Source organism: Tachypleus tridentatus, chromosome 6 (assembly GCF_004210375.1).
Source record: "Tachypleus tridentatus isolate NWPU-2018 chromosome 6, ASM421037v1, whole genome shotgun sequence".
In the NCBI taxonomy this organism is placed as follows: Eukaryota; Metazoa; Arthropoda; class Merostomata; order Xiphosura; family Limulidae; genus Tachypleus; species Tachypleus tridentatus.
This window is the reverse complement of record NC_134830.1, coordinates 72647965-72660772: the sequence shown is the minus strand read 5'-3', so window position 1 is coordinate 72660772 and position 12808 is coordinate 72647965. Positions and strand designations below refer to the sequence as shown.

Here is a 12808-nt window from a genome sequence, read left to right as displayed (position 1 = left end):
CCCACTATTCATTGGTAAAAGAGTAGCCCAAGAGTTGGCGGTGGGTGGTGATGACTAGCTGCCTTCCCTCTAGTCTTGATTCTTTTTTGCCTTCATATCCAGGAACAGTTGGATGAATGGAGTCTTCTTTGGATAACAGTGCTGTATCCACTGGTTAGCCCATCCCACCATGGCTTGTTACAGCCCCCAAATGTGAGCTATCTTTTAGTCATCTGAGAAAAGCACACATCCTGATTGGAAATACTGTCTCTTATTTGCTGAACATCTTTTGAACCATCATTTCTTTCCTATTGATACAGATGGTTTGAAATCAGGTGACTCTGTAGGCTGTGCCATGGTTTGTTGTGGTTTGGTGGTTGCATGCAGAATCCCTTATACAGCTTCTATGTTCACTGCTAAACTGTGTGCCATATCTCTTGCCCTGGATCACATAGAAGCTAAGCAGTACTCGAATCACACTATTTATACTGACTCACTTAGTTCTCTACTGGTTGTGGAATTGCTTCACGTTAGTTCTCACCCTGTTTTTGCCAATATTCAAAACTGACTGGCACATTTCTCTGTAACATCTACTTCTATCCAGTTTTTCTGGATACCAAACCACATTGGTATTTGTGGGAATAGGCTTGCCAACACTGCAACTAAATCTGTCAGCTTTGGCACTATCACTACTGTGGCTGTTCCATACATGGAACTATGGTCATGTATTCAAGGCTTGGCTCCATGCTATTTGGCAGTCGGCTTGGAGTGAGCAATGTGAAAATAAGCTTTTTCAAACAAAACCCTCTAATGAACTTTGGTTGTCTTTCTTCCATAAGGATCAGAAAGAGGAAGTTGTTCTAACTAGACCATGCATTGGCCACAGTTTTTTAACTCATTGTTTTCTTTTATCTGGGACTGATGCACCCATGTGTTGTCTGTGTAACACTGAGATCACAATAAGTCACATTTTACTGTCTTGCCATCATTACGACTTTCAATGACAGCACCATTTTAAACATGTTTTGTCCCAAGGTTTATTTGTTATGTTAGATAGTGTTATTGGTGATGGTGGCACTCTCCATCTCGGAAAAGTTTTTAGTTTTTTAAAGGCCATTAATCTTTTCAATGCTATTTAAGTTTTTTACTTTATATGTTAGACCTTTTCTAATGTGATTCCTTTTTAATAATCCAAGTTTACCTGGTTCGATTTCAAATTAGAAAGTGACTGTAACATCAAATAACTCAAGACCAGGACTGGAAATGCCAACTAACGCTGCTGTTTAAACTACCTGTTATTCAACCTGGTTAGTTATAATAATTAAAATTTTGCTACAAGTCTTTTAAAACTTTTATTAGTTTGCTTCTTGAAAAGGGCCATAACGTGAAATAACTCAGAACTAGGACAGGAAAAGCCAACTTCAGGTGACTGATGGTGGTTTTTGTACTTACCTGTTAGTCTTCCTGGTGAGTTATGAGAATTACAGTTATGCTACAGAAAGTCCTCTACAATTTATGTAACTGTAGTTTTTCTCTTACTGCTCTAGACTTGATGTAAAAATTGGATTTAATGCTATTTATGTTTTAAAATCAAAAGTTAAACTTTGCCTTGTTTTACCTTAATTTCCTTTTATAAATTTTAGTAATTTTAACTTTAGACCGGATGTTTGGCATTGATAGCCTAGTTTTTTGTACAAAAAACACGAAACCAACAAATGAAACAACAACAGACATATCTTGAGTACAAATAATTTTGTAACACATATGATTTTTTGTGTAGTACAGACTTGTACATTTTTCTAATAGCTTGTCACATACAGTTTAGATGTCCTCAGTAAATTTAAAATTATAGCTAATGATACTTTTCCAGTATGAGGTCAGTTTATTGGATTGATCCCATGCACATTTGGTTAATGATTTAGTAAGTGGTCAGTGCCTATTATATATGTGGAACAACTTGAAATATTGCAAAGAACATTATGTGAAATCGTGCTTACAGTATACATATATGTAGATAATTCATGAGATATTATATCAGTCATGTGATTGCTGATAGCAATGAAGCTGCATAAATGTTATCTGTGTTATGTCCCCACCAGTATCAAAACCTGATTTTATGCTGAGCCAGTCATGTGTTAATAAATAACTGAAGAAAAATAAAATGTGACCATTAAAATCCATCAAAGTTTTTAACTGAAAGAATAATATTTCATAAGAATATCCTTATGTTGCTGACCAAAAGAAAATAAAAACAAGATTTCAGAATAATGGCACACCAAGTCTTAATCAACACAATCAACCTGTTAAATTTTGTTTAATCCAGCAGTGAGACTTATTTTTCCCATTTGTAAGGTATAAAATCTTTATCACTGTTACCCAATGAAAACAAAATTTCATTGCAATCCAGCTCTCAAGATTTATTCTTTATGTGTTGATGATGTATTTTAATAAAATTTTATTTACACACACAGTTGGTTTTAAAATTTCATAAACAATAGCAAATATCTGATTACTTTTGTTACTTTTAATATAGTTTAAAAAAAGTTTTTCAGCTTCTAATTGGAGTTTAATTTTTATTAAGTAATTAGTTCAGAATTATTAAAATTAATTTTATCAGTAAGTAACATTTAGCTCTTCAAAATGTGATTAAAAATGCATTGTATTATTGAAAAATTATAATTTCATACTGACTTGTATTATTTAGGTACAATCAATATTTTTAGAGAATGCATGAAAGTAAAAATGATAAAAAGAAATACATACATAAATGATAAAGAAAGAAATACATACAGAAATGATAAAGAAAGAAATACATACAGAAATGATAATATTTTTCACTCTTCAATAATAATTTTGTTTGTTGTGGCTTTTAAAGGATACCAGTTGCAAATAGACTTGGTTCAAATATTTGTTTTTATTTCTTGACTAGTTTATCAAAGCTTATTGATATTATGCTTAAAGATTTAATATATATAAAGAAAACATTCAATTTGTCTTTAATTTCCGTAGTATCTACCATAGGCAGTGAAGAATTTAAGTTGCATGATGATCAACATAATTTATCTTTTATTAAAATAATTTATTGGGTGCACCACTATTTATCATGATTTACAAAGAAAAATGCATGTATGTCTTTACAAGATGCACTTTGTGTGGCTGGGGTATTGGATTTTATGTAAACAATCAGTTGCTTGCATAAAAAAATAGAAGTTGTTTTATAGATAGAATGCACTACTTTACAAATATGTTTTTAAACATGTTTTTGTATTTTGTTTAAGTGAATTATAAATACAACAATTTAATATCAGTTGTTACTTTGTAATATGGAGCAAAAAGTGTTTTAAAAGTGAGAATTTTATAGCCATTGTGTTTTAAAAGTGAGATTTTTTTTGCCATTGTAATATTGCAAATTAGCCCAGTTTTATCATTTGAACAGGCCAGAGTAAACCCATGGTGTATATGTGTGTATGTATGTTTTTAAGTACAATTTAAGTTACTGAACATCATGAATGTTTAAAGAACTATTATCATGATTCAACTTTCTATTATATATTTTGATTTTATGAGAAATAGATGTACATTTTAACAAACGTCTTTTGTCAACAATGTTCAAAACAAGAGTTAAAAGCAGACCATGTTTGATTGTTAATTAAAGAATTTGACTAACTTTTCAAGTTAATAAAACACTAAAATTTTGATATTCTTGCTTTCACAGTTAATTTTAATTTGAAAATACAAAGAGTATGGTAGGTCTTTTGTACTAATGCATAGTTATTTTCTAGCTAGATCTAATGTGTGTTAAGGAGTTTTATCAGAACCTTTTACTATGGTGTAGCATTTGTCTTACTGGTATTTACTGCAGTGCTGTTAATGTAAATTTTTATTTTGTTAAATTCTCAGTACCTTAAGCCATGTGGTGATGTTAAGATGCTTGGAGAAATGATATTTGGATCAGTAACCATGTCATACAAAGGGGATACTGTTAAAATTCATACAGTGAGGTAAGTTTCATTTATGTACAAAATTACTTCTATATAGTGGTGTTGTGTTGATATGATAGCCAATTTGTACTGTGAATGACAGTTTTTGATGTGAGAAGATCCCAATAAATACATTAAGGTGTTTATTATTTGGAAAATAAATTTTATAATTTGGGGAATTTTATAATAAGTCAAATTTATGTACTCAAATCTGTAAAATGTAGGATAATTAGATGAAGGGTTCATTTCTGGGAGGATAAGGTTGGAAATGGTGACTTGAATTTTGGGGATTACTTTAAAATCTTTGAAATTCATTTGGTTGTTTATTCTTTAATAATACTATATCATCCTTTAGGAGGTAAATTTGTTAAATGATTTAAAAATGAATGATGAATAGGTTACTTCAAAGCATAAATATATTTGTCTTTTAGAAAGGAAGGATTGCATTTCATTTTTGTTTTCTGTTTCAGAAACTAGTGAGAGATCTCAGTTTTGTGAATAGCTTTCCACTTGCTTTGTATCTTTTATTCATGACATTGAAGTTGCAACTTCAGTGTATAACACATCAGTTGTGAAATTATATTGTCAGTTTGAGACCTTTTTGTAATCTTTCTTGCAGTTTTCTGTGAAAATGTCTGCTTAGTGCCAGATACAGTAACTTTTATTATCCTCAGTTCTTTACCAGTAATAAGTAGAGTTATCTTATGATATCTAAAGAAACAGCATAAAGGAGTTTTTGTTACATTGAAGCATTAATTATAGCTTGTATGGCACTTATACTTAAGACACTACTGTAGAAATCTTTGAAATACTGAAAACTCTAATTACTTTTGCATCAAAACTTTATGATTGGTTTTAGTCTCCCTGGTTAGGCCTTTGAGGAGATGCCTTAATGAACAAACTGTATACCGTCCTTTAGAGAGCAGCTTCAGTTTTTCATCTCTTTAGTATACAAAGTTTATTTGAGTGTAGAAAAAAATGTTCTATCATACCAACTGGACACCAGTCAGAATTCTGAACAGGATGTATTTGAGGACTCATTTCAGCAGCATAATATACATTTTTCTCTTTGTGCTGTTTTCAGAATCTGACAACCTGACTATTATCTATGTATGTCAAAGTTAAACTTAAAGTAAAAAAAAAAATACAAAAGAAAGAGAAACAATTTATGTTCACACATAAGTGTAGAGAAGAAAAAGACAAAAAGAACCAAAACTATTTTGCTGAAGCAGGGCCAAGTTAAAACTGGATGGTAGACAATAATAATGAAAAGCAATGCAAAACAAAATTAAAATTAAATCTAAGTGAGGACAATATAAATTATTACTATAATGAAAAAAAAAGAAAACAGAAGTATTCTAAGTGCAGTTTGGAAATATAAACCTTTACTAAAAAATCATATAAGAAATCTTTCATTAACCACTATTACAAAGTACATGTTTATAAACCCTAAGTTCAAACATATATGGAAAAAAAAAACAGTTTTGGGCCACTGAGTGAGGTACTTAAATAATTTTCAAAGTATGTAATTAATACATTAAAAACGTTCTAAAAGATTAAAAAATTAGCAAACAAAAGTATATTTGTACACAGAAAAAATATCAAAACCAAGTAAAAATAACATTTAGAATTATACTTTTTTATTTTTGGGTTGTCATTTGAAGTTTATAAAATATTAAGAAAAATTAATTCAATTATATGAACATCATTGTAATTATATAATTTATTGACTAGAAATCCTTTGTTCATTTATTTTTAGTTTTTAAATGCATTCATAGATTCATTTCATGTATATTTTAATTCAAAGGTCACCCCAAGAACTGATATTTAGTGTTGTTTTTCCTGCACCTCATCCAAATCATAAAATGGGGTAAGTTGTGTTGTTAACTCACTAGATTAATTACAAATTACTGTAGTGACTTTAAATAGAATTATATGGGTTGTAGGGAGAAAAAAAAACAATATTAACATAAACAAGTGCTGAAAGAATTAAAAAAAAGTTCTAGAATCACTGAAATTCTGTAAAAGCCTATATTTAAAATAACTTTTATGATGGCTCAAAAGATAAATAACATCTCTTGGCTATTCAGCTAATAGTTTAATGCTGAAAACAGGATCAAATTGAAAATAATATGTTGATGTTTCTTTGCAGATGAGGAGCTGATTAAGAACAAAATGCAAAATAGCTTTTCTCTTTTGGCACAGATTTTCAATACTTACCACTAGCTTTCCACTTACCACTTTTGCATATCCACATGTAAATGATTATGTAACAGCTCTTCACATTTGCACTTGTTAATCGCATCTCAGTTGGCAGTGGTACTGAACAGGCATGCTTGTTTTTGCAGACACATTTGTTGACATTCTCCTTTACTTTACAGACTTATTTTTAGTCTTATGTTTTTATTATTTCTTTATATACAATGATCTTTTTTTACTAGTGTATTCTGGTTCCCATTTTGTGGTGAGTGGTATCAAATAAATATTCTGTTGTTGTGTTTTTAAATCTGCAGTGACCATGGTTGATGTTAATTATTTTGTAGCTTTTCATATTGTAGACCTGTTGTACAATAGTAGATGCCACCAGCTGTTGGTTTTATGTCTCTTTTCAGTTACCATCTATGCTAAAATAATTACCTTGCAGGATTAGGTTATGTACACCACTCAGGTAGGGTGTTTCATGGTACCACTAGTAATTATCTCTAGTGGTCTCTTGCATCATAAATATGTTTATCCCAAACTTGTATAGTCATGGACTCATTAGTAAAGTAGATGGGGATTGCTTGCCAATTTCTGATGCTCTGTGGTATTGAGACTTTTCTTTCTTTCTTTCTTTTTTCCACAGACTTGATGTGCAATTCCAGGCACTGCTGGGTGTTTGTTGATTGACCCCATCAGTGTGGTAGCTCTGCTTTTCAGAATAGGTTATCATGATCACCTGTTGCATTGTGTTCAGTAGTTGAGTCCTCTGGACTCTTCAATTTATTTTATTTTCCCCTTGTTTCTTCTGGTAGAGTATAGGAGTCTTTGTTACTTACCAGTTCCTAGCCACTTGGGTGGTGGACCGTGGAGGCCTATCCTCCTGAGTGATTGATAGCACTTAATATCACAGATCTGAGGTACAATTCCAGATACCACCAAATTTTGTTTAAAGCACTATGCTGTATTAATGTATATGTATCTGGCAGATTGCATTTTCCCACTGTGACATTCCTCCTTCCTACCATCCTACAGCTGTAAATTCCCAATGAGTGGTGCTGGTTGGAGATGATCCAGTCATGATTAGTATAATTTGTAAATGGCACAGTGTTCTTTCTGATTGGCAATTCCAGATACTGCCAAGTTTTGGTTGAAGCACCCTGTTGTGTTATGATTATATATCAGAAATACATTTTCAGTTTAGAAAAATGTTAACTTTTGTACTATCATCTTCTCTTATGTTTACTTCTTTTCTGTTGTTGCTGTTACACATGTCACTGCTGATAAAATGAATAGGAATGCTAAGAAGTCTGCACTTGGTAACTTAAACTAGAGACCCTGGGCTAGTACTGGTTTTCTAAGGCTGATACCTTGCTAACTGAGTTATCGCCTACAGTATTCTCCCACTCAAACATGATTCATTCCCAAGCCTATAATACAGCATCCTCTCAGTCTATACAAATGCATGCATTGTACATTAAATTAATTGCTAAACAAGCATGTAGACAAACTACATGATTTGCCTTCTAGTCAGCTTAGGTAGCCTTGTGATATATAGGTATGCTTTTTTTACCTGCTGTATTTATTCAAGAATTGTTGAAATTTTTCATGTGGTTACTTTATTTGTAGTTTTAACATACACTTTTGGTCCAAAAAAGTCTTTGAGATGGCCTTGTTGTAATTGTTTTGTTTCTTTGTAGTAGATCTTGTCAGTTTGGTCCTGTAGGACATTACGATAATATATAGCATCTTGGTTAAAAGTGTTAATGACTGTTCTCTCACAGTATTGTTCAGCTGTAACATTCATTGTCAATTTGACCAGCAAGAGATATTACAAAGGTCACAAGGTGATGCTGTTAGCTGGGCAAAAGAAACCAAGTTTACCTGTTGAATTTAAGTGTATTTTCTTAATTCAATTATACTTGGAATTCTTTAAGTAAAGACTTTATTTAAGATCATTGTGTTTAATTTGCAAAAGTATCCTGAGAGAAGTAAAGCTGTAGGGCTCATCACAGTTTATAGGAAAGGACTATTTTTTCATAATATGTGCTAGTATATAAGCTGCTTTTTCATTTTGTTTGTACTGTAATAAACATTATATTCATTTTGTTAAACTTGTTCAATCTGATTATTCTACATGTACTAAGCAAATTCAGTCAATTTATAACATTCAGGCTACATTCCTTTTGTTCTGAGCACATCTGTTGTTTTTAGCAGGTCTAGCTATCTAATACTTGTTGGAAAGTTGGTACTTATCTGAAAATACCATAATTTCAAGTAGTAGATCAGTAGTTGGGTGCTAGTACAACATATCAGGACTATATGAAATCTGTTCTGACTGAATCTTGCATGTATAGCACTTATGACATTCTCATGTTTTGTAACCAGTATTTTACTATCTGAGTTACCACTTGCCAGAAATTAAATTCTAAGCACAAAATTAATCCTAGTTGTTATACTATACAGTAACAAATTCTGAAACTAACAACAGTTATTGTTCTAGCATAAGGAAGTATTTTAAGTCGATTGTGTTCCTAATAAAAATGTTTATTTTGAAATGGTTTATAATATAATTTTTTGGATACTACTCTTAGTTTTTAACTACCTTTATATCATAGATCTAGAAAACAATGTACTTGTAAAATGTAATTTGAATATTTATTGAAACATTGTTTTATAGATATATATGAATTGCTCTTTATATTCAGAACTGTAAAACAAAGATTAAGATATGGTATGAACGAGGTTTTCATGTACTGAGTTATGTTTAGCATTTTTCTGCCAAAGAAAATAGGCAATATTTTTTTCAAACCTGAATTAGCACTTTTATGACATAATGGAATATACCATGAAGTATTTCACAGCTAGTAACATTTGTTGTTTATTTTTAGTGATAGGGATCTTGAAGTTTCATCTAGCCTGCACAATTCTACTAGTGAAATTCTAATATCAAAATGTGGGGAAAAGATGGAATCATTATGTGTAGGTATGAAATGGCTTCAAGTACATTTGATAATTAGCATTACTATATGAGTCTAATTTCTTTCAGTAAGGTACATCATTACCAAGTACTGAGAATGTTTGGTTTGAAATAAGTGTGGAATATAATTTTTTTTTCTTGAGTCTGGCTGTTAAGCTATGTTACAAACTTATAATATTAAGAGTGTTATAATAAAAGACAACTATAATATCAGCAGGATTTACCTAACTAATTTTTAATTTGTAACACATGCAGTATGTTGTTTGTTTTTATGTTTTTACTCGCACATATTTTTTATGATTCTTTTAATACTTAAAATGAAAAGAAATAACTTTATTCATATATCTGAGAGAGTTAGATATGATTTCCCTTTTAAGATTTGTTTAAAAATTTGTTTATGTATTTGCTTTACAATCTGCATGTACTGAAGTTTAACCTGTTTCAGCTCACAGTGTTCCTGTGGATGTGCCAGGTCACACTTCTGTTTCACAGCAAAAGAATGACAGTGGCTGTTTGCCTTCTGGTAAGTTTTTTTTTTAATCATGATTTCCTATTATCATTAACAAGTTGCACTATAATTTTTTTTTCAGGTTAGAAATAATTTCCAAAACATTAATAAAACTGTTCTCAGTTTTGCTTAAACCAAGTTTTTAATAACTTCAATGCAGTGTTGTTTATATCATTATTCTTTTAACTTGTGGATTTAACAGACAAGATGTTTGTTTGGAATGTTTCTTTAAGTCCAACTTATTAAACTGTCAAAAACAGGACAGTTATTTCAGCATAAGTTAATTTGTAGGCTTCATATTAATAATGGTTTTAGACAATGTGAACTTAAGAAAACTAGGCTGAATTAATAACTTAAATGTTGACTACAAAAAGCAGCTAGTTAAAACATATATTTTCCTTATTAAAGAAATAAAACTCAGAAGGTAGTGAAAAGATCTCTTTTAAATGTGTTTAATTTGAAAAATTTGTCAATTATGAACACATATGAAAATCTTTATTGTTCATTAGTTTTTTTACCCATTAATTTATAGGAAGTCACACTTTCCTGGCAGATTCTTTACATTCCACAGCCAGTAGCAATAGCCTTCTTAGTGTTCCTGTTACTCCTGACACTGCTAGTTCTAGTCTGTCACATTCTGGTAGTTTCAGTAGTCTTCAGCGAAGATGGCTTCGAAACCTAACCACTAGCATGGAGGTTTGGCTACGACGCCGATCAGAAGATTCACCTCTAAGTGAGGAGGTAGGAGTTGTAAATCTGAAAACTGAGTTTGTAAAATTTGAAAGACACACTTGGATGTTCAGATACATTTGTAATTGTAAGGAGTAAAATGCAAACATTTTTATGATTTGTTATTATACATCAAAATGTTTTTGAATATTGAACTGAAAAATTATTATTTCTGTTATTTCAAGATATTTTTACCTGCAAAATTCATTTTAAACTTTTAAATTTTATTTATAATTTAATTTACAATTTATGTAAAATGGGTATAAAATTGCTTAAAAAATGCAGTATACATGAGTGAAATTGGCTAAAAATTACTTCTTGTTAATTTAGTTTATGTTTAAATGAGAATACATAGCTTAATAAGATCAAGTATAATTCTCCTTTTCAGGCTAGAACAAGTACCTTAAAGGCTTTAAGTTAAACTTCTTTTCTCATTTTGAAAACTTTGCTTCTCAATCCTTGCTCAGTTTCACCTATTTTGATTGTGCAATGTCTTAATAAACATGTTAATAATTAAAAAGTAATGTATACTAGTTTCATTTTATGTTATGTGATTTTAAAGTCTGAACACCTCGTTTGTTCACAGTTTTCACAAAGATCTATTTTTTAGTTTTTATACTGAGAATAATAATACATATTGGTAAGACTAAGGTGTTTGTGCTTCATGCTTTCTAAAGTTCTTCACTATGATTTAAATCAAAATGCATTTATTTTTTTTTAATTAGGAGTAGATTTTTGACATTTGACATTTTATTTTTGGTTTTATCATTGTGATTGTCAGTACTAGTTTAAACTAAGCATCATAATAATGTCCCAGTAATGATAGTTGAGATGGTAAATGTGTAACAAATGGTATTATGCTGCTTAGACTTGATCATAGCTGAGTTTATGTATTTGGTTCTGCAAATTACAAGGAATTATAAAATGTTAAGTTATTTTGCCACATATTTTGAGGAATGCTTTTAAAACAATAAAAAATGAAAGTTTTTATCAGCCACTAGCCATGCATCAGATGCATAAACCCACTCACTATAGCATTTTTTCTGCATGTCACAAGATTTTAGTGAGTTACAAAAGGTGTCTTTTAATCAATGTCCTTTATTGTCATAGCATGCAAATAAACTTAGCATAAAAACATAGCCAATAATCCAAATTTTAATGTTATTTAAGTTTTAGTTCTTAATTTTATAAGGCAATATTTAAAGAATCCTCAGTTTCTTCTAGTGTTAGAATTGTGACATTTACTTTCTAACTGTCCACTCTTCTCTAATTTATTTACCATCTCTTTGTAAAGTATGTAATTTAGCATATGTTATTCATTATAATGTCATCATTGCTCAGGCAGAGATTAATTTTTATAGCCTTCAGTCTTATTTGGTTACAGACTATGAACTAGAAAATGAGACCTCTTTTGCCGTGTCCACCTGTAACATCCTCACTTTCACAAATTGCCAATAGTTCCTTTTGATGTCTAATTCTGTATTATTTATAACAGGGAGAAAGCCAAGGTTTTAATTTGTCAAATAGTGTATTATATTACATTGTTTTTGTACAAAAAATTATCTGTTTCACTTCCAACTCAAACTTTATTCCCATGGGAAATACACTGATGAACTTAGCTGAAGTTTTAATAGCTCTTGGTGCATAGTTAAAAAGGATGAAAAAATATGATGGTTATAGGCAGTGTCTACTTTTTGCATGTTATTATTATATGTTCTTTGGTGCATTATTTAATTAAATAAAGAATTACATAGTGCAGTTGAACCACTATTCTGTAAAAAAGTGTGGTTAAGTTTCATCAACAGTCAGCAGCAAAAAACAAGCAAAACCAGGTAAATACTATAATTTGTGTTTTTCAAGTGTATTCTCTGCTATTATAAAGGTACCTAAAATGTAGAAATTAGGAACTTTTTCGGGTTAGATAAGATTACATTAGGTAAACTAAATAATATTAATAAATCATTTTTCACTAAGTACACCTGCAAGCAACTTCCAAGTAACCCATGCAGTACATAAATGAAAGGGTAATGTGAGATGGATTTGTCAAGTGATTTACAATGTGTATGGTGAGAATATTCATTAGACATAGTTCAACCAGCAATAAAACAATAACATTTACTTTTAAAACAGACAATGTACTGTTATGCATTTAATTTACAGTTATTTAGGATAAACAGTTAGAATTTCATGTTATAATTTGAAGCCATTCTAGAAAGGGGAAAAAAGTCAATTTTTCTTTTTTTTGGCTGTTAGGATATTGGTCAAAATGACCAGTCTCATATAGAATTAGGGTAGAGAATTCCTCCGCTGGTATGGCGGTAAGCCTACGGATTTACTGTGCTAAAATCAGGGTTTCAGTTTTCCTCAGTGGACTCAGCAGATAGTCTGATGTGGTTTTGTTATAACAAAACACACACACAGGGTTGAGAAAGT

General features: G+C 30.6%; 1 protein-coding gene across 10 annotated transcripts in view; it reads left to right on the top strand.

Annotated features, from left to right (window-relative positions):
* Positions 1 to 12808, top strand: part of LOC143252792 (folliculin-interacting protein 2-like) — a 116593-nt gene that overhangs the window by 54944 nt on the left and 48841 nt on the right. For 7 of the 10 annotated variants that reach the window (XR_013029142.1, XM_076505495.1, XM_076505497.1 and 4 more), the window contains 5 exons: positions 3880 to 3980; positions 5767 to 5829; positions 9050 to 9144; positions 9584 to 9661; positions 10179 to 10387. Coding sequence is in view for 9 of the 10 variants with exons in the window: in XM_076505495.1 (XP_076361610.1) it covers positions 3880 to 3980; positions 5767 to 5829; positions 9050 to 9144; positions 9584 to 9661; positions 10179 to 10387 (546 nt within the window). In the remaining variant the exon portion in view is untranslated. Of the gene's footprint in view, positions 1 to 3879; positions 3981 to 5766; positions 5830 to 9049; positions 9145 to 9583; positions 9662 to 10178; positions 10388 to 12808 lie in introns of those variants that run through there. The other 3 variants (XM_076505494.1, XM_076505501.1, XM_076505500.1) reach the window with 3 other exon arrangements.